General features: G+C 44.6%; 1 protein-coding gene across 2 annotated transcripts; it reads left to right on the forward strand.

Annotated features, from left to right (window-relative positions):
• Nucleotides 1–10,524: 10,524 nt before the first annotated feature.
• Nucleotides 10,525–26,992, forward strand: LOC132576287 (retinoic acid-induced protein 3-like). Of its 2 annotated transcripts, XM_060245299.1 has the most exons (5): nt 10,525–10,771; nt 11,879–12,045; nt 19,368–20,329; nt 22,874–22,926; nt 23,762–26,992. In XM_060245299.1, exons 3-5 carry the CDS (start codon nt 19,414–19,416, stop codon nt 23,852–23,854), a joined length of 1,062 nt encoding a protein of 353 aa, XP_060101282.1. In that variant the 5' UTR covers nt 10,525–10,771; nt 11,879–12,045; nt 19,368–19,413; the 3' UTR covers nt 23,855–26,992. The 2 variants fall into 2 exon arrangements, with proteins under 2 accessions (XP_060101282.1, XP_060101283.1); XM_060245300.1 differs by lacking the exon at nt 10,525–10,771 and having other exon boundaries at nt 11,690–12,045.
• The last annotated feature ends 294 nt before the right edge of the window (nt 26,993–27,286 follow it).

Raw genomic sequence — 27,286 nt, forward strand, 5'->3', positions numbered from 1 at the left:
TATCCAGATGAATTCCAGAGCTGCGAGGATCACTTCTCACTGTATCTTTTCCAGCCATGCTTGCACAACATATGACCTGTCAAGCTGAGTGCAGCCTAAAACCCATATATTGTGGCCTGACAAGTGCCTGGCACACACACTTCTTGTCTGCAACGAAAGCAAAAGACCAGTGAGCCGTGTGGTGCAGTGGCTAGTGTTAGACAACAAATAAGGAGATACTGAATCAGAACGCTCTTTAGCCATGAAATTCACCGCATAACCTTAGGCCTATCACTGTCCCTCAGCTACTTCACAAGGTTGCAGTGAGGGTAACTAGGGTTGCCAAGTCCAATTCAAGAAATATCTGGGGACTTTAGGGGTGGGGCCAGGAGCAAGGTTGTGACAAACATAACTGAATTTCAAAGGGAGTGCTGGCCATCACATTTGAAGGGACTGCTAGGGTTGCCAAGTCCAATTCAAGAAATATCTGGGGACTTTGGGGATGGAGCCAGGAGACTTTGGGGGTGGGGCCAGGAGACATTGGGGGTGGAGCCAAGAGCAAGGATGTGACAAGCTTAATTGAACTCCAAGGGAGTTCTGGCCATCACATTTAAAGGGACAGCACACCTTTTTAAATGCCTTCCTTCCATAGGAAATAATGAAAGACAGGGGCACCTTCTCTTGGGGCTGATAGAATTGGACCCCCTGGTCCAATCATTTTGAAACTTGGGGGGTGTATTTTGAGGAGAGTCACTAGATGCTATACTGAAAATTTGGTGCCTCTACCTTAAAACACAGCTCCTCCCCAGAGCCCCAGATACCCGCGGATCAATTCCCCATTATTCCCTATGGGAATCGTTCTCCATAAGGAATAATTGCCCAGTAGACATTTCCCTCCCCCCCTTTCTGATGACCCTAAAGTGGGGGGAGGACCTCCAATCCTGGGGATTGGCAACCCCTTCTCTCTCTCACATGCACACTTACTGGGTCTGGTTCTGCCACAAGCACATCTGAAAAGAACAGGAGCAACGCTGCTCTCTCTCTCTCTCTCTCTCTCTCTCTCTCTCTCTCTCTCTCACACACACACACACACACAGTTGCTCTGAAACAAAAGCAAAACAAACCGAGGGACTGCATTGCTGACCCTTCCCATGAAGTACTTCCTGCTCAACTTTAAAGGCACATACACACACACACATTTTGAAACGGACCTGTTTGCAGGTTTCTAAACCTGTCTGAGATCTAGAGCTGCATGGTGGCTGTGGGGGCAGGGCTTCCCCCACTGGCCAGCTGGCTGGAGGCTGGGGGAGGCCTATAAAGCTGGGGGATCCCCCGCTGGGACCTGGGGATTGGGAAGCCTAGGGACTGCACACCTTTTAAATGCCTTCCCTCCACTGGAAATAATGAAGGATAGGGGCACCTTCTTTTTGGGCTCATAGAATTGGACCCCGTCCAATCTTTTTGAAACTTGGAGGGTCTTTTGGGGAGAGGCACTGGATGCTATGCTGAAAATTTGGTGCATCTAACTCAAAAAACAGAGTTTCAGATACCCACAGATCAATTCTCCATTATACCTTCAGCAGGGTACAATGCCATAAAGTCCACCAAGGCAGCCATTTTCTCCAAGGGAGCTGATCTCTGTCTGCTGGAGATCAGTTGTAAATGCAGGAGATCTCCAGGCCCCACCTGGAGGCTCAATTGTTACAGTGACAAATTATTGTGTAATAAAGTGCATATACAAAATACAAAACATAATTCATGAAATTTCCCCCACAAGGAGTCCTGATGTGCAGGCCGTCGACCTTCAAAAGTCCTGCTTCGACTGTCACTCCTCCAGCAAAGGGATCTCCACAGATTTTCAAAAAAGACGTCCCCATTCAATGCCGCTCACTGTTGATCTTTCCAGTGCATTACTTGCTGCTAAATGTTTTTTAAGATAGTGTGCGGATGTAACTTCTCCAGGAGGATTCCAAATTGGCATAATGCTCTAAGGCGGCTCAAGGCTTTTTAAGGTCTACGGCCTGCACATCGGGACTCCTTGTGGGGGAAATTTCATGAATTATGTTTTGTATTTTGTATATACACTTTATTACATAGTAATTTGTCACTATAACTATTGAGTTGTGTATATTGTCCCACCTGGAGGGTGGCAACCCTAGCTGAGTTTTACTGGTGAGCTATGCAGGCCTGTTTTAAACTCTTACATGTATATTTTGCTCTTGATCTCACACTTCCATTAATATGCAGTTCTGTGTAAAAATTTACTCTTCCTTAATGATTCACTACACATCAAACTTACTGTTTCTGTGGCTTTGATTTCCACAAGCCTTTTAAGGCAGGCATTTTTTGAGTCTGTCAGATGTTCATTGAATTATTAATAATTTCTCTTGCCTTCTGGGAAATGCCATTGAAGGTCCATTGCTTTGCCACTCCTTGATAAAATGTGACAGCACAGTTTTGGTAAGGCTGATGACTTTGTTAGTAGTTTACTTTCAACATATAAGACAATGACGGCCATACATACCCAGGAGTCATGGCCAATGAACTTTTAACATATTTTCATGTGGATAAAACCATCATTTCCGGTTTGAAAAGTTTTGGCCAGCAACTAACTTAGGGTTGCCAAGTCCAATTCAAGAAATATCTGGGGACTTTGGGGGTGGAGCCAGGAAACATTGGGGCAGAGCCAGGAGAAAGGGTGTGACAAGCATAATTGAACTCCAAGGGAGCTCTGGCCATCACAGCTAAAGGGATCGCACACCTTTTTAAATGCCTTCCTTCCATAGGAAATAATGAAGGATAGGGGCACCTTCTTTTGGGGCTCATAGAATTGGACCCCTTGGTCTAATCTTTTTGAAACTTGGGGGGTATTTTGGGGAGAGGCATTGGATGCTATGCTGCAAATTTGATGTCTTTACCTCAAAACACAGCCCCCCCCCCAGAGCCCTAGATACCCGTGGATCAATTCTCCATTATTACCTATGGGAATAAGTCTCCATAGGGAATAATAGAGTTCCCAGTAGCCATTTCCCTCCCCCCTCCCCATTTTCTGATGATCCTGAAGTGGGTAGAAGGCCTCCAAATTGGGGGATTCCCTGCCCCCACCTGGGGATTGGCAACCCTACGTAAACATGTTCCTATACAAAGACTCTGAAAACAATGCAACACAAGCAGGGACACACATCCTCTTATTGGCTCTACAAAGACTTCTGTTCTTTCTTTCTTTCTTTCTTTCTTTCTTTCTTTCTTTCTTTCTTTCTTTCTTTCTTTCTTTCTTTCTTTCTTTCTTTCTTTCTTTCTTTCTTTCTCTCTTTCTCTCTCTCTCTTTCTTTCTCTTTCTCTTTCTCTCTCTCTCTCTCTCTCACACACACACACACACACACACACACACACTTAACTGTCTCTGGTCTGAAAGGTACAGGGGTTATGCTGCTCTCTTTTATACAGACACTTACTTGCTCTGAAACGAAAGCAAAACAAAGCTGTGCTCTGATGATGTCTGCTGCTGACCCTTCCCCATGAATTACTTTTTGCTTCCTGCTCAACTTTAAAGGCACACAAACACACATTTTAAAACTGGATCTGTTTGCAGGTTTCTTCTAGACCTCCTGGAGATCTAGAGGTACATGGTGGTTGTGGGGGAGGGGCTTCCCCGCTGGTTTGCTTGTCTCCCCCAGTGATTGCCTGTCTGTAGGTAAACAGCATTAGAACTGCCCAGCAAAGAGGGTGGCCTATTAGTGGTGGCTTCCCTGCAGCCTTGGTGTGGCAAGGCCAATCACTTCAGGTGCCAAAATACCTTGGTCTGGCCTTGGGTGAAATACTTGTACCCCAGTATTAATGCCTAAGTTTGCAGTCCCAAAGGATACTTTTGGGGTTTGCACTCTGTGTAGGCAGAGGCTATAAGAAACTCTTTGCCAGTCAGCAGGAGTAAAGGGGGAGAGAAGCAAGTGGATATGAATCACTAAGCACACTGCCATTCAGAGCCATAGTAAATTAGCTGACCCTGGCTAGAGGAGGACAAAAGGCAGCCTGACTCACACTTAGCCATAGTCACACCTAAGATATATAGCGTTAATAAGCCAGAGTACAGAGAAGAAGAAGAAGAGGAAGACATTGGATTTCTATTCCGCCCTCCACTCAAGAGTCTCAGAGCGGCTCACAATCTCCTTTATCTCTCTTCCCCACAACAGACACCCTGCGGGGTGGGTGGGGCTGAGAGGACTCTCACAGCAGCTGCCCTTTCAAGGACAACCTCTGCCAGAGCTATGGCTAACCCTAGGCCATGCCAGCAGGTGCAAGTGGAGGAGTGGGGAATCAAACCTGGTTCTCCCAGATAAGAGTCCACACACTTAACCACTACACCAAAATGTCCAAACAGAGTGGACATTTCCTGCAGCCATGAAAAGAGAGTCTGCCAGGTCCAGGAGGGAAAGGTATACACACACACACCCTGAACAGGAGGAAAGAGGCCGTTCTTCATTTTACTGCAAGCCATTTTATAACTGGACTTCATCTTACCTTTGGTAGGCAGTCATAAACCCATGTTGCTGAGACCACCTGGAGAGACACCCAGAAGCTGAAACCAAGGTAAAGAATTTCTATTTGTTTGCTACCTCAAGCTTATCTCTTGTTACCATCTGCGAGGAAATGTAATAGGGAGGGTGTAGAGGATTGTGTTTTATCACGTTTTCTTAAATCCTTGCTCAGTCCATTATACTTGCATGTGAGGTGTGTGCTTTTTATTTTCTCGTTGAACTACCTTTCCTTTTCAGTGCAGCTAGTCTGATCTCTGACCCAAGTTAAGCCCCTATTCAGTCTATATGCACCAGCAACATAAGGGGCAGGGGGTTAACTCTACTCCCCTAGAGTGTGCAATTAAGAAAGTTTGGTCTTCTCAATAGAAAGTGCAAAAGGACAGGGAGACATAAAAGTAGAAATGAACCTTTTAGCTGAAACACCTTAGGAGGTGCACCTAAGTGCTGCTTGCTGTAGGGAAATTTGCCTGCGAAAGTCCTTTTCTGCTGTTGGTGGCAAAAGAACCTAGAGAGAGAAGTGGGGAAGCTTGGCTGGACTGAAGATCTTGGAGGACTGAGTAATTCCCTCACTTTCACAGCAAGCAGAAATGAAAGCTTGCAAGTGCTATTTCCTCAGAGATGTAGTGATTAGAATCCTCCACTTTGACTGAACAGAGCTGGATTCAAATCTTGCTTAACCACTGAGCTCACAGGGTGACCTCTGGCTAGTCACTATGATCAAAATATACGTATGCTCTTCTGAGCTCACTTGAGGAAGGGAAGGATAAATATGTGATAAGTGGTTCTGCAGGAATGCTTGGGTGACTGTTATTAGAAATAATAAAATGGACTTCTGCATTAGTCAAACATTCCAAAAGCACAAATCCTTTTGCTTTAGGGAAAGGGGAGGGGGGCTGTTTAACTATAGCATGTTTGGACAGAGATACCATTTTATTTATTTTTACAAATACTTTTTTTAAGGAAGCAGAATTTCCCAAGATTTGTGATTCGTGTTCACTATCAGATTTGGTACAGGAAACTTGAGCTTCAGTTTCTTCAGCTGTGAAATTATCAGGGTTGACCAAATCCCCATCTCTCAGGCTGAATTTCCTGTCTATGAAATACCATCCTAGAGACTGCTCAGTCACGCATCATTGTTTTGAAGACAAAGATAAAGACTGAACCAGCCTTTGCAATTATGCACGTCAGCTAAAGGATTAATAGCAATGCCAGTACTAAACTAGTCAACCACATTTATCATTGCATGAAGAAGTAAATAATTTCTCTATTCTGACAGGACCATTGACTGTTAGAAACTTGGTCATCTGTGTCCTTGGTCACACCCAATGCAAAGAGCAGAGGATGTTTGTCACTGAGCTTAATATTGTTAATGATGTTTGCTTTTAAGATCAGATCAATAGCTCTGACACAATGATTTACAAAGGCTTTGAATGGCAACTTTTCTTCCCTGACTTTGTGAACCCTAAGAAAACCCATGCCTGACAGAGAGCAGAGATAGGAAAAGGGAGCCTATTGAAGCTTACTTAAAAGAGGCCCCAGATAAGGAAGTCCCTTGAACTCATATTATGCATATGTTCCAGTTCATCTCTTTGAAATATTTGTACCTTGCCTCTTCAGCATTCAATGTTGCTTACAATAATGGTAAACAATAACATCTACAAAACAAAACAAAAATACAATGAAGCATGTAATTTATTGTATTTAAGATATCTGTATCCTATTCTTTCATTTGAAAGGTCCCTAAGGGGCACTTAACAATTGCAAAAGAGGACAAGAATCACCACAACAAAATCAATAAGATCCCTCTAAATGCCAGGGAATAAAGCCAATCATTAACCTGATTACTAAACATGAACTGTGTCAGCACCTGGAAATGTATCCATCTATAACATTTTTATTCCACTCTACCTCCAAGGAACACAGGGGTGTTGTTCTTTTTTGCAACATTTTATTCCCTCAGTGACCCTGGGAGACAGATCAGATCGAGAGAGTGACTAGCACAGGGTCACACTCACTTTGTTAACTTTGTGACTGAGGACCAAAATAGATGTGAAGGCATTCCTGGGTCTCTGAACTCAGGGTCTGCCACCATTTGAAAGCCTGACACAAGTGGTTTAAAAATGCTGTAAACTCCCAGGCCCTCAGTGCAACTGGACCACCTATTTTTGGCCCTTTTTCAAGTGCTGAAATGGTTGAGGGGAACATATTGGCTCTTGTAAAGGCATGGGAGGGAAACAACAGCACCTCACCTGGGCCCTCACAGCATTATAAAATCACCCATGTTAGGCTTTAAAATGGTGGTGGCATCCCCAAAACAGACCCGGGCACAGAGTCATGTTTAGTTTGGCTGTGAGTAGGCATTTGAATTTTGCCCCTGTACTAATCCTACCAATGTACCACACAAGCTCTGATCTGGGGAGGCAAATTCATAATCTAGGTGTTACCACAGAGAAAGCCAGTTTTGAACAGAATGAGAAATTCATTTCTCCCCTCTGCCTGTAATTAAAACAACAGTCTACAAGCTTGAGGTCATAGCACTAGCAGCAAACCAACTTCTCCCCAACACTCTTTTCAAAACTCAGCTGACAAATGCTCTTTGGAAAATATATGTTTTGCGTTCTGAGGCATTAAACAGATTAAATTGTGGAAATGATCAGGTGTCTTCTTATTTAGACCACTGTGCACAATGTTAACCTACAAATAACATAAGCTGCCTGTAGTGTCTTGGCTTAACAAAAGCACCGCGCGGCCATGCAGCAGAGGCTACCAGGGGAAGTCCCTTGGTCGCCCTGCGCAGCGCGGGAAAAGACTCCGCCAATCAAGAGCAGTGGCGGGAAGTTTGACTGGCCAGGATTGGACTGGCCAGCTGGAGGGCTGTTCCGGCCGAATATATATAAAGCGGGTCCCGGCCCGCGTTGCCCGGTTCTGTGATGTACCTTCTAATAAAGTATGTTGCCTTCTGCACGTCTCGTCACTGAGTACATTACACTGCCCCAATTGGCCTTCCATTGAACATAAATCAAAGTTGTGAGCTTCTGCATAAATTCGTTTGCTCTGGGGCCATTTTTCCTGAGCTAAGTAAAAAATGTGTGAACCAGAGACTAAAAAACTGTGAGTGAGCTCACACTATCTCATCTTAAAGGGAACAGTGGCTGAAGTTCTCATCTTTCTGCAAGATAATCTCTCAAACAGCCTGCACTTGACAATGACTATATCTTCTGTTTTATCTGGGAAGCTGCACTAAAAAGAGATTTTACTAGTTTGTTTTATTGGACATGATCCAAAAAGAAGGCTTTAGACACACCCTGTGGGTATTTTTAATTTTCTTCTTTTAAAATCAAAGCCTGAGGCCTGTCACAATCACTTTTAAAGTCTGTGTTAGGTGTTTTCCACATGTGGACCAATTTGTGTGGTTTCCCAGCTGTTAATGCAGCTGCTGATACACTGCAGAGGCAACAAGGCTTCCACATGGTGGGTTTCGCTTCACTTTCTCTGCCTCAATCCCTTGTGGCAACCATTGCTCCCAGCAGGCCCAGCATCAGCATACCCTGAAGTGGGGCAGCTTCCAGGGCTTTGGGAAGGGCCCACCAGGGCTGACCCGATGCCCTGTGGCGCCCTAGACAGACTTGTTGCCAGGCGCCCCCCTCAAAGTGCGCCCCTCCCCTCCGCACCCTCTCTCTCCCTTCCCCACGTATCAATGCCGGAACTGGCTCTAACGCCGCGTTGTGGCACCCCGCTCCTCCCACTCCTTGCCCCCCCCCCCCGATGCTCTGCTGGCCTGCCCGACATGGCTAAAAGCAGCAGCGCTCCGCTCGATCTCTCCCTTCCCTCTGCTCGTTGACGGCTAAAAGTGTTGCTGGCTATGCAGCTCGCACATGAACTGTGAGGCCAGCAAAGCTTACTTTTAGCTGGCAACGAGCAGGGGGAAGGGAGCGAGTGGGGCGCCACCACTTTTAGCTGCATTGGGCAGGCCAGCGGAGCACCGGGGGGGGCTTGTGGGGGGTGGGCGGCAGCCTGGAGGGGGCTAGCGGCGGTGGGCAGGGGGGAGGCAGGCAAACTAAGTGCTTGCCTGGGGCACCAGAGGGGGGGGCGAGAGCCCAATTTGGCGACCCCTGCCTCTTGGCGCTCTAGGCAACCACATCGTTTGCCTAGCAGGAGGGCCGGCCTTGGGGCCCACTGCCAGAACCACCCCTCCTCATTGCACCTCTCCTGCTGCCCACCTTTCCCCACTTTTGCACTGTCAGGCAAAGGGGATGCAGGCAGTGTGAGAAGCTCTGAGTGTGAGTGGTGGTGTGGCTCATGAGCAGGGGAAGAACTCGCAAGTATAGGCTTACCAATTACACACTTCCGGTTGGAAATCCCCTGCTGTGGCACCTGCATTCCTGCTGCCATTGATGCTTGCGATGAGACAGAAAAAAAGGAGGGGTCTGAACAGGAAGTGAAATAACGTTTGAGTCTTACTCTAGGAATCTCCTCAATATATATGGTTCTTACCACAGAGTTTTAGCAGATATCCTAGAGCATCATCTAGAAATGATGTCACTTCCAGGTCAGCTGGAACTGTTCCCAAGCCCCACCCTAGCAATCTCCAAGAGTAGTAAGAGGCAAGTTGAGGACACCAAAAATTGGAGGCAGAAAGGGATGTGTGAGCAGGGGCCCTGGTGGTAGGCAGAGGAGGGCCCTCTTTTTTCCAGGGCCCCCCAAACCCTGGAACTGGCCCAACCTCCCACTCTGGCACCACCAGCAGGTTTTCCCATTTAAAAAAAAAACAATTTGGCAATTTCCTGATTGCTATCATGTCATAACATTATTGAAGAAACTGTATAATTTCCAAAATGCCTAGCTTTCATTTTCAAGAAAAGGAAGTCTCTCATTACAGAGATTAAAGGGTTGGAACACTTTTCCTATGTAGAGAGGTTAAAACACTTGGGCCTCTTTAGCTTGGAGAAACGTCAACTAAGGGGTGACATGATAGAGGTTTACAAGATTATGCATGGGATATAGAAGGTATTCCTTTTTTCCCTTTCTTACAATACGAGAACCCGTGACATTCAATGAAATTGCTGAGCAGTGGGGTTAGAATGGATAAAAGGAAGTACTACTTCACCCAAAGAGTGATTAACACATGGAATTCACTGCCACAGGAGGTGGCGGCGGTTGCAAGCATAGGCAGCTTCAAGAGGGGATTGGATAAATATATGGAGCAGAGATCCATCAGTGGCTCTTAGCCACAGCTTACTGTTGGAATTCTCTGTCTGGGGCAGTGATGCTCTGTATTCTCGGTGCTTGGGGGGCACAGTGGAAGGACTTCTAGTGCCCTGGCCCCACTGATGGACCTCCTGATGGTGCCTGGGGTTTTTTTGGCCACTGTGTGACACAGAGTGTTGGACTGGATGGGCCATTGGCCTGATCCAACATGGCTTCTCTTATGTTCTCAGATACAAGGGAAAATGTATATCTCCACAATGAAAGGAGATAGAGCCCTTTTTTAAAAAATGAAAAGGGAAATTGGATTGGTTTGGAGCTTAACTGGATTGATCTGGAGTTGTGGCTCAGAACTAGGTGCAAGATGTAAGAAGTAGATTTGATATGGTGTAAGTTTCAACTGATGGAAGGGAGGATTTTTATCTGCCAGAGGCAGCATTTGTGGGGGCATAGTCGGAGTACTGGGAAGGCTGCCTGTTCTGATGGAATTCCCCTCCCCCTTATAGGATCCCATTTGCAGGGGTCCTATAACATGTACCAGCAGGTTATAGGACCCCTGCAAATGGAAATCCTGTGGTTATAGGACCCCTGCAAATGGAAATCCTGCCTTATCAAACATTTTTTGTTCCTTGAGAGTTTTAACAAGCATGTGGATAATGTTGAGTCAGTAGACATTACATACAGACTTCCAAAAAGCTTTTGAAAATGTCCCTTTCCAAAGGCTCCTAAGTAAACCTAGCAGTCATAGGATAAGAGGACACGTCTTCTTGTGAATGAATAACTGGTTAAACAATCAGAACCAGAGGGTAGGCGTAAATGGACAGTTCTTACAATGTAGGGAAGTAAGCAGTGGAGCTTCCCAGGAACTTCATTAGGATCTGTATTTAATTCATTCATAAATTATGTGGAACTGGGATTGAGCTATGAACTGGCCAAGTTGGTAGATGATACCAAATTATTCAGAATGGTGAAAATTAAAGCCAGTGTGAAGATCTTCCAGAGGATCTTTCTAGATCTGTGAATGAATAACAATCTGGCAAATGAAGATCAATGTAAGTAGGTGTAACATGAAGCTTGGGGAGGGGTGGGGGAGCAAAAATCCTAGCCTGATATATGAACTGAGGAGGGTCTGAACTGCTGGTTGCTGAACATGAAAAAACATTTTGTGGTGGCTGTGAAAAGGAAATGTCATCTCAGTTTGCGGCAGTGGTAAAAACCCCACAATTCTATGCTAGAAATTACTAGGAAAAGAACTGAAAATAAAATTGTCTGCATTGTTAATGTGTTTGTATAACTGTACAGGTGGTAACAATTGGGATATGATATACAGTTCTGGGTGCCCAGTCTCAAAAAGGATATCAAAAGGCTCAGAAAGATGCAGAATAAGGCAATCAATATGATTGAGTGGTTGAAGCACCAGCCCTATGAAGAGATACTGTGGAATTTTCCGGCTCAGGAGGGCCACAAACACAGACAAATTTAAAACAGCATTTTTTTTTACAGCATTAGATAAATTTATTTCCAAATGTCATTTGCTGAGGACAACATGGAAATTCTTTGGCTTCTGTGTCCCTGCTTTGTGGACTTTCTGGGGCATTTGGATGGCTGGTGCTGGAAGTAGGATGCCTGTCTAGATGGGGCACTGGTCTGTTCCAGCAGGGCTCTTGTGTTTCCAGAAGATTTGGTGAGGGAGACAAGGAGAAAATTCCTAAGAAGCTGTTGGCGTGGATGACACTTCTATAAAGAGTAGTGAAAGTGGGAGGCTTAAGAAACTGTTAATCATAGTTACACGTGTGTGTCTCAAAACGTTGGTTTGACTGAATAGTAGCCAACAGCATAAAGGTATGATGAGGAGGAGTAGTGTAGTGTTATTTTTGCCCTGGGGTCTCCCACACCCTCTCCATTCTGCAACTCCCAGGGAGGGGCAGTTTATCGGCTGAGTTGATTAATGGTAATGGATTCAGTTCTGGGGCTGGTACAGACAAAGTTTCCGTCCCCACCCAACTTTAGGGGTGACTGTCCAGTTGACGTCAGACATTTTTTTACTTCATCTTCTGGCAGCAGGACATTATTTTTATAACAGCACCAAGAGTAGTGGAACTGGAATAGGCGTGCCCAACTCCTTCATCACCCTTTCCTCCCCTTTCTTGCTTTTAAAGCTGCCCTTAGAGTTTATGAGGACATTTTTGTTGCTTGTCTGTGGAAGGAGAAGCAAGAGGAACGGAGATTATCTATTGAGTGACTGCTGCAGGAACTCCCCTGTTTGTTTCAGTCTTTGCTACTGAAGCAAATTCACCTTTCAGCTTCAAGCCAGAACGGACTCAAGGTAAATGCAATACCACAGTTAAGCTACTGTTAATAGGATCGTAAGCGCTTTAACTTTGATAAGATGGAGGATGAGTTTGGATGTGTTTCAATGACGGAGCACTGTGTTTACCGTTGTGTGGCAACTTCCTTCACTTTTGTGTGTGTGTTGATGTAATGTCAGTAAGTTAAAACATGAGAACAAAAAAGGGTATCTTGCAAAATGGCCAGGATTGCAAGTTTGTGAGTGGTGTTTCAGAAGGCTAATATGGCATAGTGTCAGACTGAAAAGATAAGAGTTCGAATCATAGTGCAGCCATAATGCAGAGGGTGATTTTGTCCCTCCCAGCCTCACAAGTTTCACAAAGTTATATTGAAGCAAAAATGGGATCCTCCCTCCTCCCCTTTTTATAGTGCCTTGAACTCTGGGTACAATTAAATATATAAAAGTGGTAGATATAGAGGTGATAGATAAAATCACGTACACCTCAGCTGGAGACTTGATTAGAGGTATCTTTGGCCTGATTCAGGACAATTTATACCTTGCATGTTCTTAGGACTGGTGGTTGTGAGTCTCACACTCACTTTATTAACTCTTTGTATTTCTGTGATAGCCACTTCTATATTTCTGTAACCAATTTTCTAAAAAAATTGCACATACAGTTACTTACAAGATTTAAAAGCCACATCTGAAGTCCCAAATTAGAAGCGACGTTAGCATGCCCCAATTCTGGTTGCCCTGTCCCTGTTAAGAAGGGAATGGAAGGGGGAGACTTAAAGCATAACATGGATGGGTTGGAGGAAGGAACTGGACCCTCTCCCAGCCCCTGCTTTCCTCCCCTCAAAATGCTTCTTCCTGGTTGTTTTCCGGACAAGGATTATTTGGGGGTATGGAGTCCCATGGGGACAAAAATCAGCTAGGAAGAAGCCATTGTCTGGAGCTGGGAAGCACAGGCAGCAGGAGCGTTTAAATCCCCTTCTTGCCCATTGGTAGCAAACTGATTCTGAAAAAAATGGGCCCACTACCATCAAGTCCAATTTGGTCTTGATCTGTGACTGTGGTACATATATAGATACTGAAGAAAGGAAAGGCTCAGTGTCAAGTTATATGGTTTCTAGAGTTTGTTTGCATGCAAGCAGTGCCGGCTCGTGGGCCTGTGGTGCCTCAGGCAGGCTCCCTGGCTGTCGCCCTCCCCCCTGCGGCTGCCCTCCTTCCATTTGTGGCACTGCAAGGCAGCACCGCACTCCGTCACCCCCCACTGAGGCTGATCCTTACCCCCCTCCCTCCTTCCCTTCGCGGCATTGCTTTGCAGCACCGCGCTCTGTTGTCCACCCCCCTGACTGATCCTTACCCCCCTGCCACCCCCGCCTCCCTCCCTCCCATTGCGGCACTGCAAGCCAGTGCTGCACTCCGTTGCTCCCCCCCACCGCCGCCGAGCTGAGGCTGGTCCTTACCAGCTTCAATGAGGCTGGCATGGCTTCTAATCCTTTGAAGGGCCCACAGGAGGACAGTTTGCTCCCCCTCCTTCCTGGAAGCAGAAGTGAGGGGGAGCAAACTCTCCTATTGCAGGCCCTTCAAAGGATTAGAAGCTGTGCCAGCTGCACTGAAGCTGGTAAGGGCCAGCCTCAAATTGGCTGGGGTGGGGGGCAGAGCTAGGGTTGCCAATCCCCAGGTGGGGGCAGGAGATCCCCTGGCTTGGAGGCCCTCCCCCCGCTGCAGGGTAATCAGAAAGCGGGGGGAGAGGAGGGAAATGTCTGCTGGGAACTCTATTATTCCCTATGGAGATTTATTCCCATAGAAAATCATGGAGAATTGATCTGTGGGTATCTGGGGCTCTGGGGGGGCTGTTGTTTTGGGTAGAGGCACCAAATTTTCAGTATAGCATCTAGTGCCTCTCCCCAAAATACCCCCCAAATTTCAAAAAGATTGGACCAGGGGGTCCAATTCTATGAGCCCCAAATAAAGTGCCCCTATCCATTATTTCCTATGGAAGGAAGGAATTGAAAAGGTGTGCCATCCCTTTAAATGTGATGGCCAGAACTCTCTTTGGAGTTCAATTATGCTTGTCACAGCCTTGATTTTGGCTCCACCCCCAAAGTCTCCTGGCTCCACCCCCAAAGTCCACAGATATTTCTTGAATTGGACTTGGCAACCCTAGGTGGAGCGGAGTGTGGTGCTGTCTTCCAGCACCACGAAAGGAGGGAGGGAGGAGGGCGGCGGTGGCAGCGGTGCGGGGGGGAGAGAAGAGGGAGGCAGGCAAAGTAGGCGTTTGCCATGGGCACTGGGGGGAGCCCAATTTTTCACCCCCCACCTCCTGGCACCCTAGGCAACCACCTAGTTTGCCTAGTAGCGAGCCAGCCCTGCATGCAGGATTACCTGTTCTTGTTGCAGTCACCTGCGTGCCACCATTTTCTAGGGGTTTTCCTGAGTAGAACACCACCAGGATAATTTTCTGAAATTTCCTTGTGCGCTCATATTGAAATGTGCTATTGTGTGCTACCCTTGACAGAGTTGTTTTGCATGTTCATAGACGACGTGTATAAAGTGGAATCCTGCAGTTAAGAATTACACTGACCATGGCTATAGCCAGAGTGGAGGACCAGTGGATACTCCACCCCATTTGGATCAATGAGTCACCCTACCCAAGAATTAAAACAATATTAGATTTTTTGATTTATGTCTCAACAACTTACATCTGGAGAATGAGATCGCAGTTTTAGAACAGGGCCCCTTTGCCCCTCCCTACAAATTCCACCTGCATGGTTTGCCCAGTTCTCTCCATGCACCATTTGCCTGGTGGATCTACTGCTGATATGCATGGTTGCTATACATGTGGATGTAATAGCTGAAGGAGTGCTCCAATCTTTGTATGTAAAAATGCAAGCTTTTCTTCTTAAACATTTATGGAGATGATGAACTCACTACCATTCACAATTGTCTGGACAGCTACCGTGTTTCCAAGCTGATGCTGAAATAGTGGTTTGGAAAAGTATCACTAGAGAAACATTAGCCAGCATTAGGACAAGATATCTGTTTTCAGTGGCCTGAAGACATGCTTGCATGGGAGTCATCAGGACCAGTGCCAGACTTCCTGGTGCCCTAGGCTGGGAGGGTGGGGGCTACCCCCTCCCTCCTGGTGATTTATATCACACAGGAGGGCCCCAGGAGCAGCCCCTGCCCTTCCCACACCAGTGAAAGGTCCCTGCCGATCAGCTGGTCAGCAGGACCACTCACTGGTGTGGAGAGCACTGGCAGAAGCAGCTCCTCTCCATTTAAAGAGCCCACCAACCAGCTAGTCAGTGGGGTCTTTAAATCATGTGGGAAAGTGTGCAGCTGCTTCTGTCATCTCTCCTGTGCAATTTGGATTGCTGGTGGGGCAGGGGCTTGAGAGCCACCCCAGCAGCAATTCAAGCTCCTGCCCCTGCTGGCGATCCAAATCATGCAGGAGAGGAAGCAGAAGCAGCCACATGCCTGCGCAATTTGAAGGCCCTGCTGACCAACTGGTCAGTGTGCTCTTTAAATGGAGGGGGAGGCCAGCCTGGCTGCTTTGCTGGCACTCCCCATGCCAGTGAAATGTTCCATTGATCAGCAGGACCTTTCACTGCTGGGGGGAGGGCAGCGACTGTTCCTGGGTGTCCTCCCAGGCTATTTAAATTGCCCGGGAGGAAGGGGGCGGTTTTCACCCTCCCAGGGGGCACCCAATTTGGAATCTCCCAGGGCTGCCTCCCCACATGGCCACCTAAGGTCACCTAAGGGGCACACCAGCCCTGGGAGTCATGCAGGAAAAGTTTCTATTTTATGTAATGCTGATAGCTAGATCTCTGCAATTTTCACAGCCAAAAAATACTGGGGAATGAGGGCAGTGCACCAGTCTGGAGCCCCCAGGTGAAGGTGTCCCAGTTGTTTTAGATTTATTAAGTAAAAGTGCCATCTGCTACCATTTTAAACCAAATATTATTGTTTCCAAAAACTCAGGCAAAACAGACTCTAACTTTTTAAGAAGGAAAAGGATGCAGGAGGCATTAGCAGAGAGATTTGAAGACCTATATCTTGGACATGTAGAATGTCATAATGAAAAGGACTTGTTTTTACAGATTTATTTGGTGTTATCAGTGGACTCCTTGACAGCATAGGAAATAATAAAAAAAGACAGGATTCTGTCCTAGGGTTGCCAACTCTGGGTTGGAAATACCTGGAGATTTTGAGGGAGGAGCCTGGGGAGGGGGTTAGGGAGGAGAAGGGATCAGCAGGATATAATGGCATAGAGTCCATACTCCCAAGCAGCCATTTTCTCAAAGGGAATTAATCTCAGTTGCCTGGAGATAAATTGTGGATGTTGGTATCTCTATCCTGTCCCCAAGAAGCCTGCAGTTAAAAAAGAAAAAAGGACAATGAGCAGAGTGGAAGACTACAGAGGAAGGGTGGGAGAGGAGATTCAAAGATAACATGGGATGAATGTTCGTTACACATATTTACACTGTTGCTTTCACAATTTATGCCACAATTGTCAAGTAACTTTCAATTATAAAAGGACAGGCTAGATGAAATTCTTGAAAATCTGTGATTTTTTAAAATGGATCCCCCAGTTCAAATTGGTTCTTCTGTGCAAGAAGACCCTTACAATTTTAGCTAACAGCATCAATGTGTTGTGTGTTTCAGCTGGTAAAGCTGCATCATGGGAGGAAGGGTTAATGTCCTCTTGTCTTTATACAGTGGCCCTGATCAGAACTGGGGACCTTGCAGTGTTTTCTTCTTCTTCTTTAAGCAAGCAAGGGAGGCAATACTTGATTACTTGGTTTTTGCTTACAATAATATATGCAAAAGATTAGTTCACTACCTTTCTTGAGTTCATCTACCAAGCTGTTGCAATGCTCTGGAAAGTAGGCTGAACAATGTGCAGCCACATGACAAGATGCTGGGATCTCAGCTCATAATGAAGCAAACTCATGAGGATCAGTTCTGGATCACTAGTGTAGCATAGTGGCTAAGATATGAATAGGAAAAACCTGATTTGACATTCATCTCTGCCTTGAGCTTATTAGGATACCTTAGGTGAATCACTGTCCTACGCTTCTCTCGGCTTGGCTTCGCGAACGAAGATTTAAGAAGGGTGCAATAGTCCACGTCTGCTGCAGGCTCGCTGGTGGCTGACAAGACCAATGCGGGACAGGCAGGTCCGGCCACAGTGGCTGCAGGGAAAAGTCTGATTTAGGGTTGGTGCTGTAGCAGTGCGATTCTTCCTCAATCTCCTTTTGTCCTACGCTTAGCACAACATATAAGGATACCAATAACACGAGTGATCTACCTTAAGAATTGCTAGAAGAATAAAAAGATAAAGTACAAGAAGGAGACTCATAGAGCCTGTTTGGTGTAGTGGTTAAGTGCGTGGAGTCTTATCTGGGAGAATCGGGTTTGATTCTCCACTCCTCCACATGCACTTGCTGGGATGGCCTTAGGTCAGCCATAGCTTTGGCAGAGGTTGTCCTTGAAAGGGCAGCTGCTGTGAGAGCCCTCTCAGCCCCACCCACCTTACAGGGTGTCTGTTGTGGGGGGAGAAGATATAGGAGATTGTAAGCCGCTCTGAGTCTCTGATTCAGAGAGAAGGGCGGGGTATAAATCTACAATTCTTCTTCTTCTTCATAAGTACTACTCACAACAGAGAAGAAAAAATCTTCTCCCTGCTGGCCCATGCTTCTGCTTCTTATCTCTCCCCCTCATCCTCCTGTCACCTCACTTTTTCAACCTTCAGTCCCCCCATTTCTGCTTTTTTTCCTTTTTCTGTTCTTTCCTTTTTTTTTTAAACTTCATGTATGAGGTGGCTGGGAACCACACAATACTAGTTGCTACCTTCTAACATTGCAGTAAGCATTTTAAAACATTGTAGTGTACAAACTTGCACACATGTTGTTTCTCCTTTAAAAAAAAACTCCCTATTTTTTAACATTGGGGATTTTCCCTGTAAACTCAATTTTTTCTCTCTCCACCCCCCCCCCCCGGTCTTTCTTCAGGGCTTTTTTTGAGCAGGAATGCACAGGAACGCAGTTCCTGCTGGCTAGGTCAGGGCTCCAGCTCAAAAAAGGTCTCTGGCAGAAGGAAGGCACTAGGCAGCTGTATGTTCCCAGACTGCATGCTCTGTCCTCTCTGCCGCATCCAGCCTCCAACTGGTTTGTGAAGAGAGCCAGAGATGCAGAGCCGCCTATAAGTGCCCCCTTCCGGGAGAAGCTGGGCCTGCCACTGCCTGCTCCACTGCACATGGCTCTCTCTCTGGCCATGTTGTTTTGGGGGTGAAATCAGGTCTCTCATTGGGCTGTGTGAGAACACACATCCATGAAATGCAGCTGATGGCACTATACTGTTCTGTATCAAAATGTGGAAAGTACGGTAACTTACTGAATTGATGATGTCACTTCTGGTGATGTCATGGGGTGTGGCCTAATATGCAAATAAGTTCCTGCTGGGCTTTTTCTACAACCCCCCCCCCGACATAGGAATGTGCCTTATACTGAGCCCAACCATTGGTTCATCTAGCGCAGAATTACCTCCTCTGATGGGACAAAAGTTCTACCAGGCAGAGATAAATTTCCCAGTTATTCAATTTCTTTAGAAGAGATTAAACACACATTTGGTATAGGCATATTCTTATTAAGGTGAATTCAATTGAACATTTCGGCAGAAAATACAGGTCCAAATGAATGATTTGAGATCACAATGAAATCATTATCTAATACATTTTAATCCAATTCAATTAATTCAAAGGATCTGAGAACTGTATGCATAGTTCCCTCACCTTTCATGTTTTCTTTGTAACAACCCTGGGAGATAGGTTATTCTTAGAAACCATGGCTGGTCCAAGGCTACCCAATGAATTTCATGGCAGAGAGAGAATTTGAGCCCAAGTCTTGCCTCTTCAAAATGCTAATGACAAGTGGGGAGCCCAGTTACATAGGGTAACACAGCTGAGGTTGAGGGGTTAAATAACTTCCCCCTTCCAAGTATGGCCCCAAGGCAAACTGAGATGAGAAGGAACTTGTAATTTAAGTGTGATCTTTCTCTGGTCTATTTGAGAACTTAGACTTCCAGAGACCTTTTTTTGTTTTGAGCTGGAGTCCTGACCAAGCCAGCAGGAACTGTGTTCATGTGCATTCCTGATCAAAAAAGCCCTGCCTATGTCCATGTGACTCAGTTATCTAACAATGGTTTTTATCCGAATGAACACTAAAAGTATTTGACCCTTTTGGCCCTTCATTTAAAGGTCTGGATCATTATAGCTTTTCACACTTTATTTTTAGATGTTTGTTTGACTTATTGTTTTGTCTTAACACTGTTTGTCTTATCTTCTGCAGATCTTTTAAGACAAGTAATTTTCTCTAGGGCTTGCCTGGAGGCATTATGACCACCATAGCCCCCCCTAGAGGCTGTGGAAACATAAGCAGTGACTATTACTTACTCTGTGACACTGTCCAGGACTGGGGCATTGTTCTAGAAAGCCTGACTACAGCTGGTGTTCTCACCACCATCATCCTCATACTGGTGCTTTTGGGCCTTATATGTAAAGTCCAAGACAACTTTAAGAGAAGCCTGGTCCCAGTTCAGTTCTTCTTCCTTCTGGGCACTCTAGGAATCTTTGGCCTCACCTTCGCCTTCATCATCAAGCTCAATGAGAGAACTGCTCCCACTCGTTTCTTTCTTTTTGGGGTCCTCTTTGCCCTCTGCTTCTCCTGTCTCCTTGTTCATGCCTTCAACCTTATCAAGCTGGTGAGAGGAAGAACCCCAAGTTCAGCACCAGTGTCACTGGTTATCACCCTCAGCCTCACCATTGTACAAATCATCATAGCCATACAGTATGTAGCCATCAATATAGCAACATTACAGAAGCAGAGAGATGTAATGGACCATCAAACCCGTGATGACTTTGTTTTGCTTCTCATCTATGTGCTGTTCCTCATGGCCTTACTCTTTGTAGCCTGTATGTTTGTATTCTGTGGGCAATACAGAAGATGGAAGAGGCATGGAGTACACATATTCATCACTATCTTGTTCTCCATTGGCATCTGGGTGGCATGGATCACCCTGCTCACGGAACCCAACCGAAATGCCACCTGGAATGATCCTGTTATGAGTGTTGCCTTGGTAACTAATGGATGGGTCTTCCTGATTGTGTATGTGCTGCCTGAATTTTGCATCCTTACTGCTCCACAAAAGCCTGGAGACTACCCTCCAGAAAATAGTTTCTGCCAGCCTAAACACTTGAAGAGAAACTATGGAGTAGAGAACCAAGCTTATGCTCAGGAGGACAGCACACAAGGTATGCTAAATCTTAGCAAGTTCCATATGTTCAAGTGTTGGTCTGAAGCAGCCAAATGAAGTTTGAGTACCTTTAAGATCAACAAAATTTTATTTATGGTTTAAGCTTTTGTGTGTACGAACATTTCTTCAGATACATTGAAACAGAAGTCATCAACCATTACATATAGGTAGAAGGTGTTGCCAGGATGGGAAGTTTATTCATTCAGTTATTCAATCTGTTTGTAAACTCTTTTATTATGCTGTGTGCTACGTTGCTACTGTTCACAGGTCTTACCAATTGTCTTCATCCAGTTTTAGCTATATTTATTGCTCAGTTCCTTATGCATCTTGACTCTAATTAGCTCTTCCTGACAACAGCCTCCCCACCCTCACCTACTGTATATGTAATGGTTGGTGACTTCAGTTTCAATGTGTCTGAAGAAGTGTGCATGCACATGAAAGCTTATACCCAAAATAAAATTGTGTTGGTTTTAAAAATGCCACTGGACTCAAAGTTCCATATGTGTGATACTGAGAAATGCTTTATATGAAAGAAAGAAAAGCTTTTGCAGATTGAATGAATCAAAACATTTGCCAACTAATGTCAGCATCTGAAATCACTTCCCAGTATATCTGATACATTCTAGCTGAAGAAATGAGCAGTGATTCATGAAAGCTCATACCTGCCACAAATTTTGTTAATCTTTAAGGTGCTGCTGGTTTCTTCCTGTTTTCTACAATTTTAAGAGTAAAATTGATGTAGCATGAGTCATTCCCACATGGCAGTTTCTCACATTTTCTTTGGTATTTTAATATAAAGGAAGTGTCCTTGGAAAAGGGGGGGGGGGGAGGCAGACAGTTGGCAGGATGCATCTGTTCAGTAAGTGGGAAGGCTGCTTCACAGTGATTTCAGGTTTCCTGATCCATACTTATCCATTGGGTTGGCTCCAAACATAGATCTAATGGAAAATCACCCCATTTTGCTACTAAATAAATTCTCCTAAAGAATATTTTCAAAATGCAATGGAAATTTTCTGTCAAATTACTATTGTACCTTATTGGTTTCATGCTCATCTCTTCCCCCCTGGTTTTCAAGGCATCTCCCTTGTTTCAAACACTCTGTTGTGCCCTCCCAAGATGAATATCTTCGGTGAATATGAATATCTTCTGACGTACTGAACAGTTACTTGTTTGCTTAAATGGAGGGGGATAAGATGAACCTTTACCTAATAGGAAAACTCCTCTCCCTCCTTCTCCTCCATTGCATTTGAACAGCTATGTCTTTATGTTGTCGAAGGCTTTCTATGCTATGTCTTTGCTGCAGAAAAATAATATCAAGAAATAAGAAATGTCTCTCCAAGCTATGAAGAAATGCTCAAAATGGCTGTGTTTTGTGTGAGAAATAATCAATGCAGGGCTCCTCTGTTTCTGCTCACTTGAGCAAACACTTTCCCTGTTTAATGTGCCAGCTTTTCAAGTAGATGTGTCCATAAATCTTTTTTTTTTTAAGCTTAGGAAATTATTATCTTTACTGGGGAGGGGCATAAAGCCCTCAATATAAAAACACAAATATCAAAATACAAAAAAGTAAAAAGTACTAAAAAGATACAATAATATAGTTAGGTAATGTATGTAAAAAAGAGACCCATGGCGCAGAGTGGTAAAGCTGCAGTACTGCAGTCGGAGCCCTCTGCTCATGACCTGAGTTCGATCCCAGCGGAAGCTGATTCAGGTAGCCGGCTCCAGGTTTACTCAGCCTTCCATCCTTCCAAGGTTGGTAAAATGAGTACCCAACTACCTTTACCTTTTCTAATGTATGTAAAGTGGAGACAGAACATGGCAAAAGAAAATCACTACCTGTTATTTCCAATCAGGGCTTTTTTTGTAGAAAAAGCCCAGCAGGAATTTATTTGCATATTAGGCCACAGCCCCTGATGTCACCATTGTTTCACACAGGGCTTTTTTTGTGGAAAAAGCCCAACAGGAACTCATTTGCATTTTAGGACACACCCTTGACACCAAGCCATCCGTAACTGTGTTCCTGTGCATTCCTTCTCAAAGAAAGCCCTGGCTACCAGAATTTTGTCCCTCTAGTCCCTTCATTTCAGTAGCCCTGTCTACAGGCAAAAAGAGTTCAAAATGAACTGGGCCTTGTGAGGGGACAGCTACTCATAGACTACTTATAAAAGGTATTGTCTGATCTACTTGTATTGTTTATTTATATATAATCATTACAGAGGGAGAAACAGATGCCTAGCTTTGAACTAGTAAATTTATTACCTACTTAATCAGTTGACCTTTCGGGCTTTCCCAGAGCCTCAAAGCATCTTTTGGGTTAAGGGAACATTACTTTTCCTCTACATTTATTTCATTGAAATATAGGATAGCAAGGAAGCAACTTGTTGTGACTCTCTGTTTATATGAAACCATATAATAAATTTACAAGTACAATCCGACCCCACTTTCCGTCTTCAAATGGTTGTTTGGAATCAAATTATGTCTGTTCTCTTGTTGGTATTGTTGAAGTAATAATCTCTCTCTCTCTCTCTCTCTCTGTCTCCAGAAGAAACTGGAGATCGTACATACATTCCATATTCAACTCATTTTCAGCTGGAGGTAAATAAAATAGCTCATTTTAATTGCTGGATTAACTCACAATTTAACCTCATTAAGACAAATGGCTAGGGCTGCCAACTCTAGTTGGTTAATATCTGGAGGTGGGGGCGGGGGCGTGGAGTCTGGGTAGGGTAGGGCATGGGAACCTCATTGATATACGATGCCATGGAGTCCACACTCCAAAGCTGCCATTTTCTGCAGGGAAACTGATCCTTGTTGCTTTGAGATCAGTTTAATTCCAGGAGATCTTCAGGCCCTACATGGGGGCTGGCAATCCTACAAAATGTCCCAAGGGGATATTTTTTAAAAACTAGAAAAATTAGCCATGTAGAGAAAAAGAACATGCTATTTACTTTACATGAGTTCCATGTCTCAGTATTGTAGGGAACTGGGAACTCAGATAACAAGTTGGTTTTCATAAATGAAGTTTGCATAATAGGGGTTCATTTTTAGAGGTAGATCCAGAAGCATGGTTTTGAGGCTTCTGAGCTGAAATCACAGAATATCTTATCATTTGCTTTTAATTTCGTAATGTTTATTTTCATGATACTTCCTGTTTAATGATTCCCTGAGGATTCTTTCCTACACATTTATTAGTCTCAATTCAGTTCTAAGTGCTCCAGACATTGGGTTTTCTTCCACTATGAAATACATGGCCCACTGTTAACCTATCATTATACTTATTGCACTAGTAGGAGGCCACAGATGACAAAGAGCCCCATTAACTCAGAAATTGCAGTCTTATTTGCTTAAAAAGATCATAAGAGTTAAGTACATTGTCTCTTACAGAATATATTTCACTTTAAAATCTTATCATTACTTCTTCCTTTTTCAGACCCTTCCATCTCAACAAGATTTCTCCATTCCACGGCCTAAAACACGGTCTAGTCCATACCAGGAATATGCTGGTGGGAAAGGGGTCAAATAACAGCTGCCTGGAAGTACCAATGCAGAGTTGACTAAGGGCTGGAAATCCTCACAAATAATTTGGTGCTTCAGTTATATTAAACAGTGATGGAACTTGATGCTACTGTGGATGAAGGAAGATTTGCTTTCTTTTTTCTCCCAAATGCTGTTGTATTTGTTTCTGCACATGTGGCACTTTATACTTTTTAATTCATTCATTTCCTTCATTTAAAGAATCTCTGTGTCCTTTCTGAATTTTGCTGAGGCATCTTTACCTCAGCGTTTTGTCCAAGCTCATTTTACCTCACAATATGAGAATACAAAGAGCACATCCCTCCCCATTCATGAATGCCTGAAGGGCATGCAAGTAAAGAGCTGACTACTCTTCACCAAGACCATTTTCCCACTTAATCCGAAACACTGAAATCAGCAGGAATAGTCAGTGATAATTTCTTTTCTGGCAGGTGACTATCTGTGACTTTATTTGTGATTATACTAGGTCCATATAACACTGTCTTCATAAAATGCTACAACCTCTCCTGGCAACTCTTGAATAATTAAATAAAGCACTGGATTTTTTTTTACAGGAATCACAGTATTTTACAATGGTAGCCCTCCATGTTGTCTATAGAGCAAGAAAGACATGGAAGATAGGGAAACAGGTTTTTAAACTAACTTTAAAATGAACATTTGATCAGCTTTGACTTAGATTTTTCTTCACTGACCTCTCATTTACTTAACTGATTTCTACTCTGACTCTATCTTACAGAGTCTTCCTGAGGCAATAGCTAACTTGTTCTGGAGTCAGGATCCAAACCAGACATGAACCAGGAGAGTACTTCAGCTCTTTACTCTCATTCCATTGTTTCTCTTGTGATATCTTGTCTCTGGAAGCATGATTGTATAGTGTCAGAATATAATAATTGCCTTGCTGGATCATACAGAAGATCTGATGGCAAATGCTTTTTCCCATTCATGTGAACACTCATAAATGCATGAAGCTGCCTTATACTGGACCCTTGGACCATCAAAATCAGTATTGTCTATTCAGATTGGCAGCGGCTCTCCAGGGTCTCAGACTGAGATCTTTCACATCACCTACTGCCAAATCCTTTAACTGGAGATGCTGGGATTGAACCTAGGACCTTCAGTATGTCAAGCAAATGCTCTACCACTGAGCCATGGCCCCTCATCCTCCCAGATGCCTCTCTAGGAAGAGTTACAAACAAGTCACACCATTTGGCAGTCAGAAATATACATACAAGTAGGGGGCCATGAGACTCATGGAAGGGGGAATCTCATTCTCCCTCACTTTCTCACTGAGCCCAGAACACCCTTTCTCGCAGCTGCCACTGGGCCTGGTGCTTTGCTTCTGCAGCCCCTGGGCTTTCTGGTACCTGTGTCAGGCCTGGGGCAGCCCCCAAGCTTTCCAGGAACTGCCACTCAGGGTGAATCCTAGGCTCTCCTGCAGCTGCCATTTGACTTGGTGGAAGCCCCAGGCTGCTTTATTGCCATGCCCCCCCCCCCCCCAGCACAGCTCCTGGACTCTCCTGCAGCTACCACTGCGCCTGCTGGGGGCCCAGGGCTGCTTCTCTGCCACAGCCCCTGGGCTCTCTGTCAGCCAATGCCAGCCCCAGTGCAACCCCTGGGCTTTCTGGTTGCTGTTGCTGGGCCTGGTGCCCCCCCCAGCTTTCTGGAAGTTGCTGCCTGGCTCAGTGCAGCCCCTGAACTTTCTGGCAGTTGCCATCTACCCTGGTACAGCCCCCAGGCTGCTTTGCCACTGCTACACCCTGGGCTATCTGGAAGCCACTGCCTGATCTGAGGTAACCCCTGGACTTCTTTGTCACTGAGTCTGCTGCAGCTCTCAGGCTCCACCATACCCAGGCAGGAAGGAAACAGCATTCTCTATGCCTGTGCAGAGAACACTATTTTATTTTGGGGGGGATTTAAACCCCCCATATATATTGTTAACATTTCAGATTTCTCTGCAAACTTGGGGGACTCCCAAGTTGCTGAAAAATCTGGTTAGGATCCATGTGGCCTCAATCTGCAGATTTAGGTATTCTCAGATGGGGTCCACAGGTCACTAACAGTATACAGACAGAAGCTCCATTTTTAGTTTTACTGGTTAAAATTAACAGAGAAGTCCATCTTTCCTGATATGCCATCTGGCCATATCTTTTTAGAGCATAAGCTATCACTTTGATTATAAAAGTGGCATGGGCCTTTTTTGGTCCCACAATTAACACCAGTTGAAGGACAGTATATATATGGAGACAATGAATGCACATGATGTACCTCCATCTTCCTCCAACTACATGTTGGAGGACATGTCTATATTCATGGAGTCAATAACTTGATCCAGAGGGTATTTCCATAGATCTTAATGCCAGTAAAGGTAATGGCACTGAACTGTCCATAGATCTCCTCCTGAAAAATCTCTCTCTACCAATTGCACTAATTTCTGTCCCTCATCTTTTGCGTAGACTGCTGTACTAATGATTCCTTTGCTTCTGCTCCATCACAGGGAGAAGAAAGTAGGGAGTGGCTATGACTCCCCACCAGTATTATAGTGAGGAGATGGCCCTTGTTATGGTCACCAAGATGTAGTATATAAGACAGGCTTCAGACAGTTGTAATATAGGAGAGTGAGATTGACTGGGGGGTGGGGCTGAACTGTGGAGATTTACAGTGCCAATCTAAACAGAGTTACCCTTTTAGGCCCATTGTGCTTTCAGACGTTCTTTAGAGGTCAGTTTTTCATGACAGGCAGCAGCTGGGGAAGAACTTTAGGTAATAAAAGCTGTATTTATATTAGCCTTATCCAATTTTTTCCTTCAGAATATTCATTCAGATTTTAGAGAAAGATTGATCTTTTAAACAACCAGCTCAAGAAAAAGAAGGCATTTTCCAGCCAATGACAAGTGTCTTTACATCCCATTGGTTGTAATAGGAGACTTACACAGAGGTTTATATTTCTCTCAGTGAAATCACTCAAAAACACAAGTTCTGAACTTTATATTATGCCCATTTTACACCTGTGGGAAAGAGGTTTCAAGTTTTGCTTATGTGCTTGTAACTGTATAATAATATTTATTTGTTTCTTTCTCATATTACATTGAGCACGTAGGCAGCATCTAATAAATAATTATGTATAAAATGAGTGTCAGTAATGTATTCATCTGAATTTTTTTTTAAATGAAATATACTGATGAGATGTACTCTGCTGCATATGTACACACCACAGTTCATTGATTTAAAATATTTAAGGGAAAATGCACTCAGACCAGACTTCGGCTTTCCAAAATGCCAATATACAACATTGCAAAAAACTATGTGTGTGTTTGTGTGTTTCAAAGCAGCGGTCTCCTCTCCAACTGTTTACTTTTATAGTTCCGAGAAATGAAAATATCCCATGTGACTCTCTCTACCATCCTGGCATATCACTGAGGTT

This window comes from Heteronotia binoei, chromosome 8 (genome assembly GCF_032191835.1).
Source record: "Heteronotia binoei isolate CCM8104 ecotype False Entrance Well chromosome 8, APGP_CSIRO_Hbin_v1, whole genome shotgun sequence".
Classification (NCBI taxonomy): domain Eukaryota; kingdom Metazoa; phylum Chordata; class Lepidosauria; order Squamata; family Gekkonidae; genus Heteronotia; species Heteronotia binoei.

Excerpts from the sequence above, each read along its gene's own strand:
- LOC132576287 (XM_060245299.1), top strand. The coding sequence starts at position 19,414 with ATGACCACCATAGCCCCCCCTAGAGGCTGTGGAAACATAAGCAGTGAC. Across the intron at positions 20,330-22,873 it reads TCAGGAGGACAGCACACAAG|AAGAAACTGGAGATCGTACA; the intron begins GTATGCTAAATC and ends CTCTGTCTCCAG. Across the intron at positions 22,927-23,761 it reads CAACTCATTTTCAGCTGGAG|ACCCTTCCATCTCAACAAGA; the intron begins GTAAATAAAATA and ends TTCCTTTTTCAG.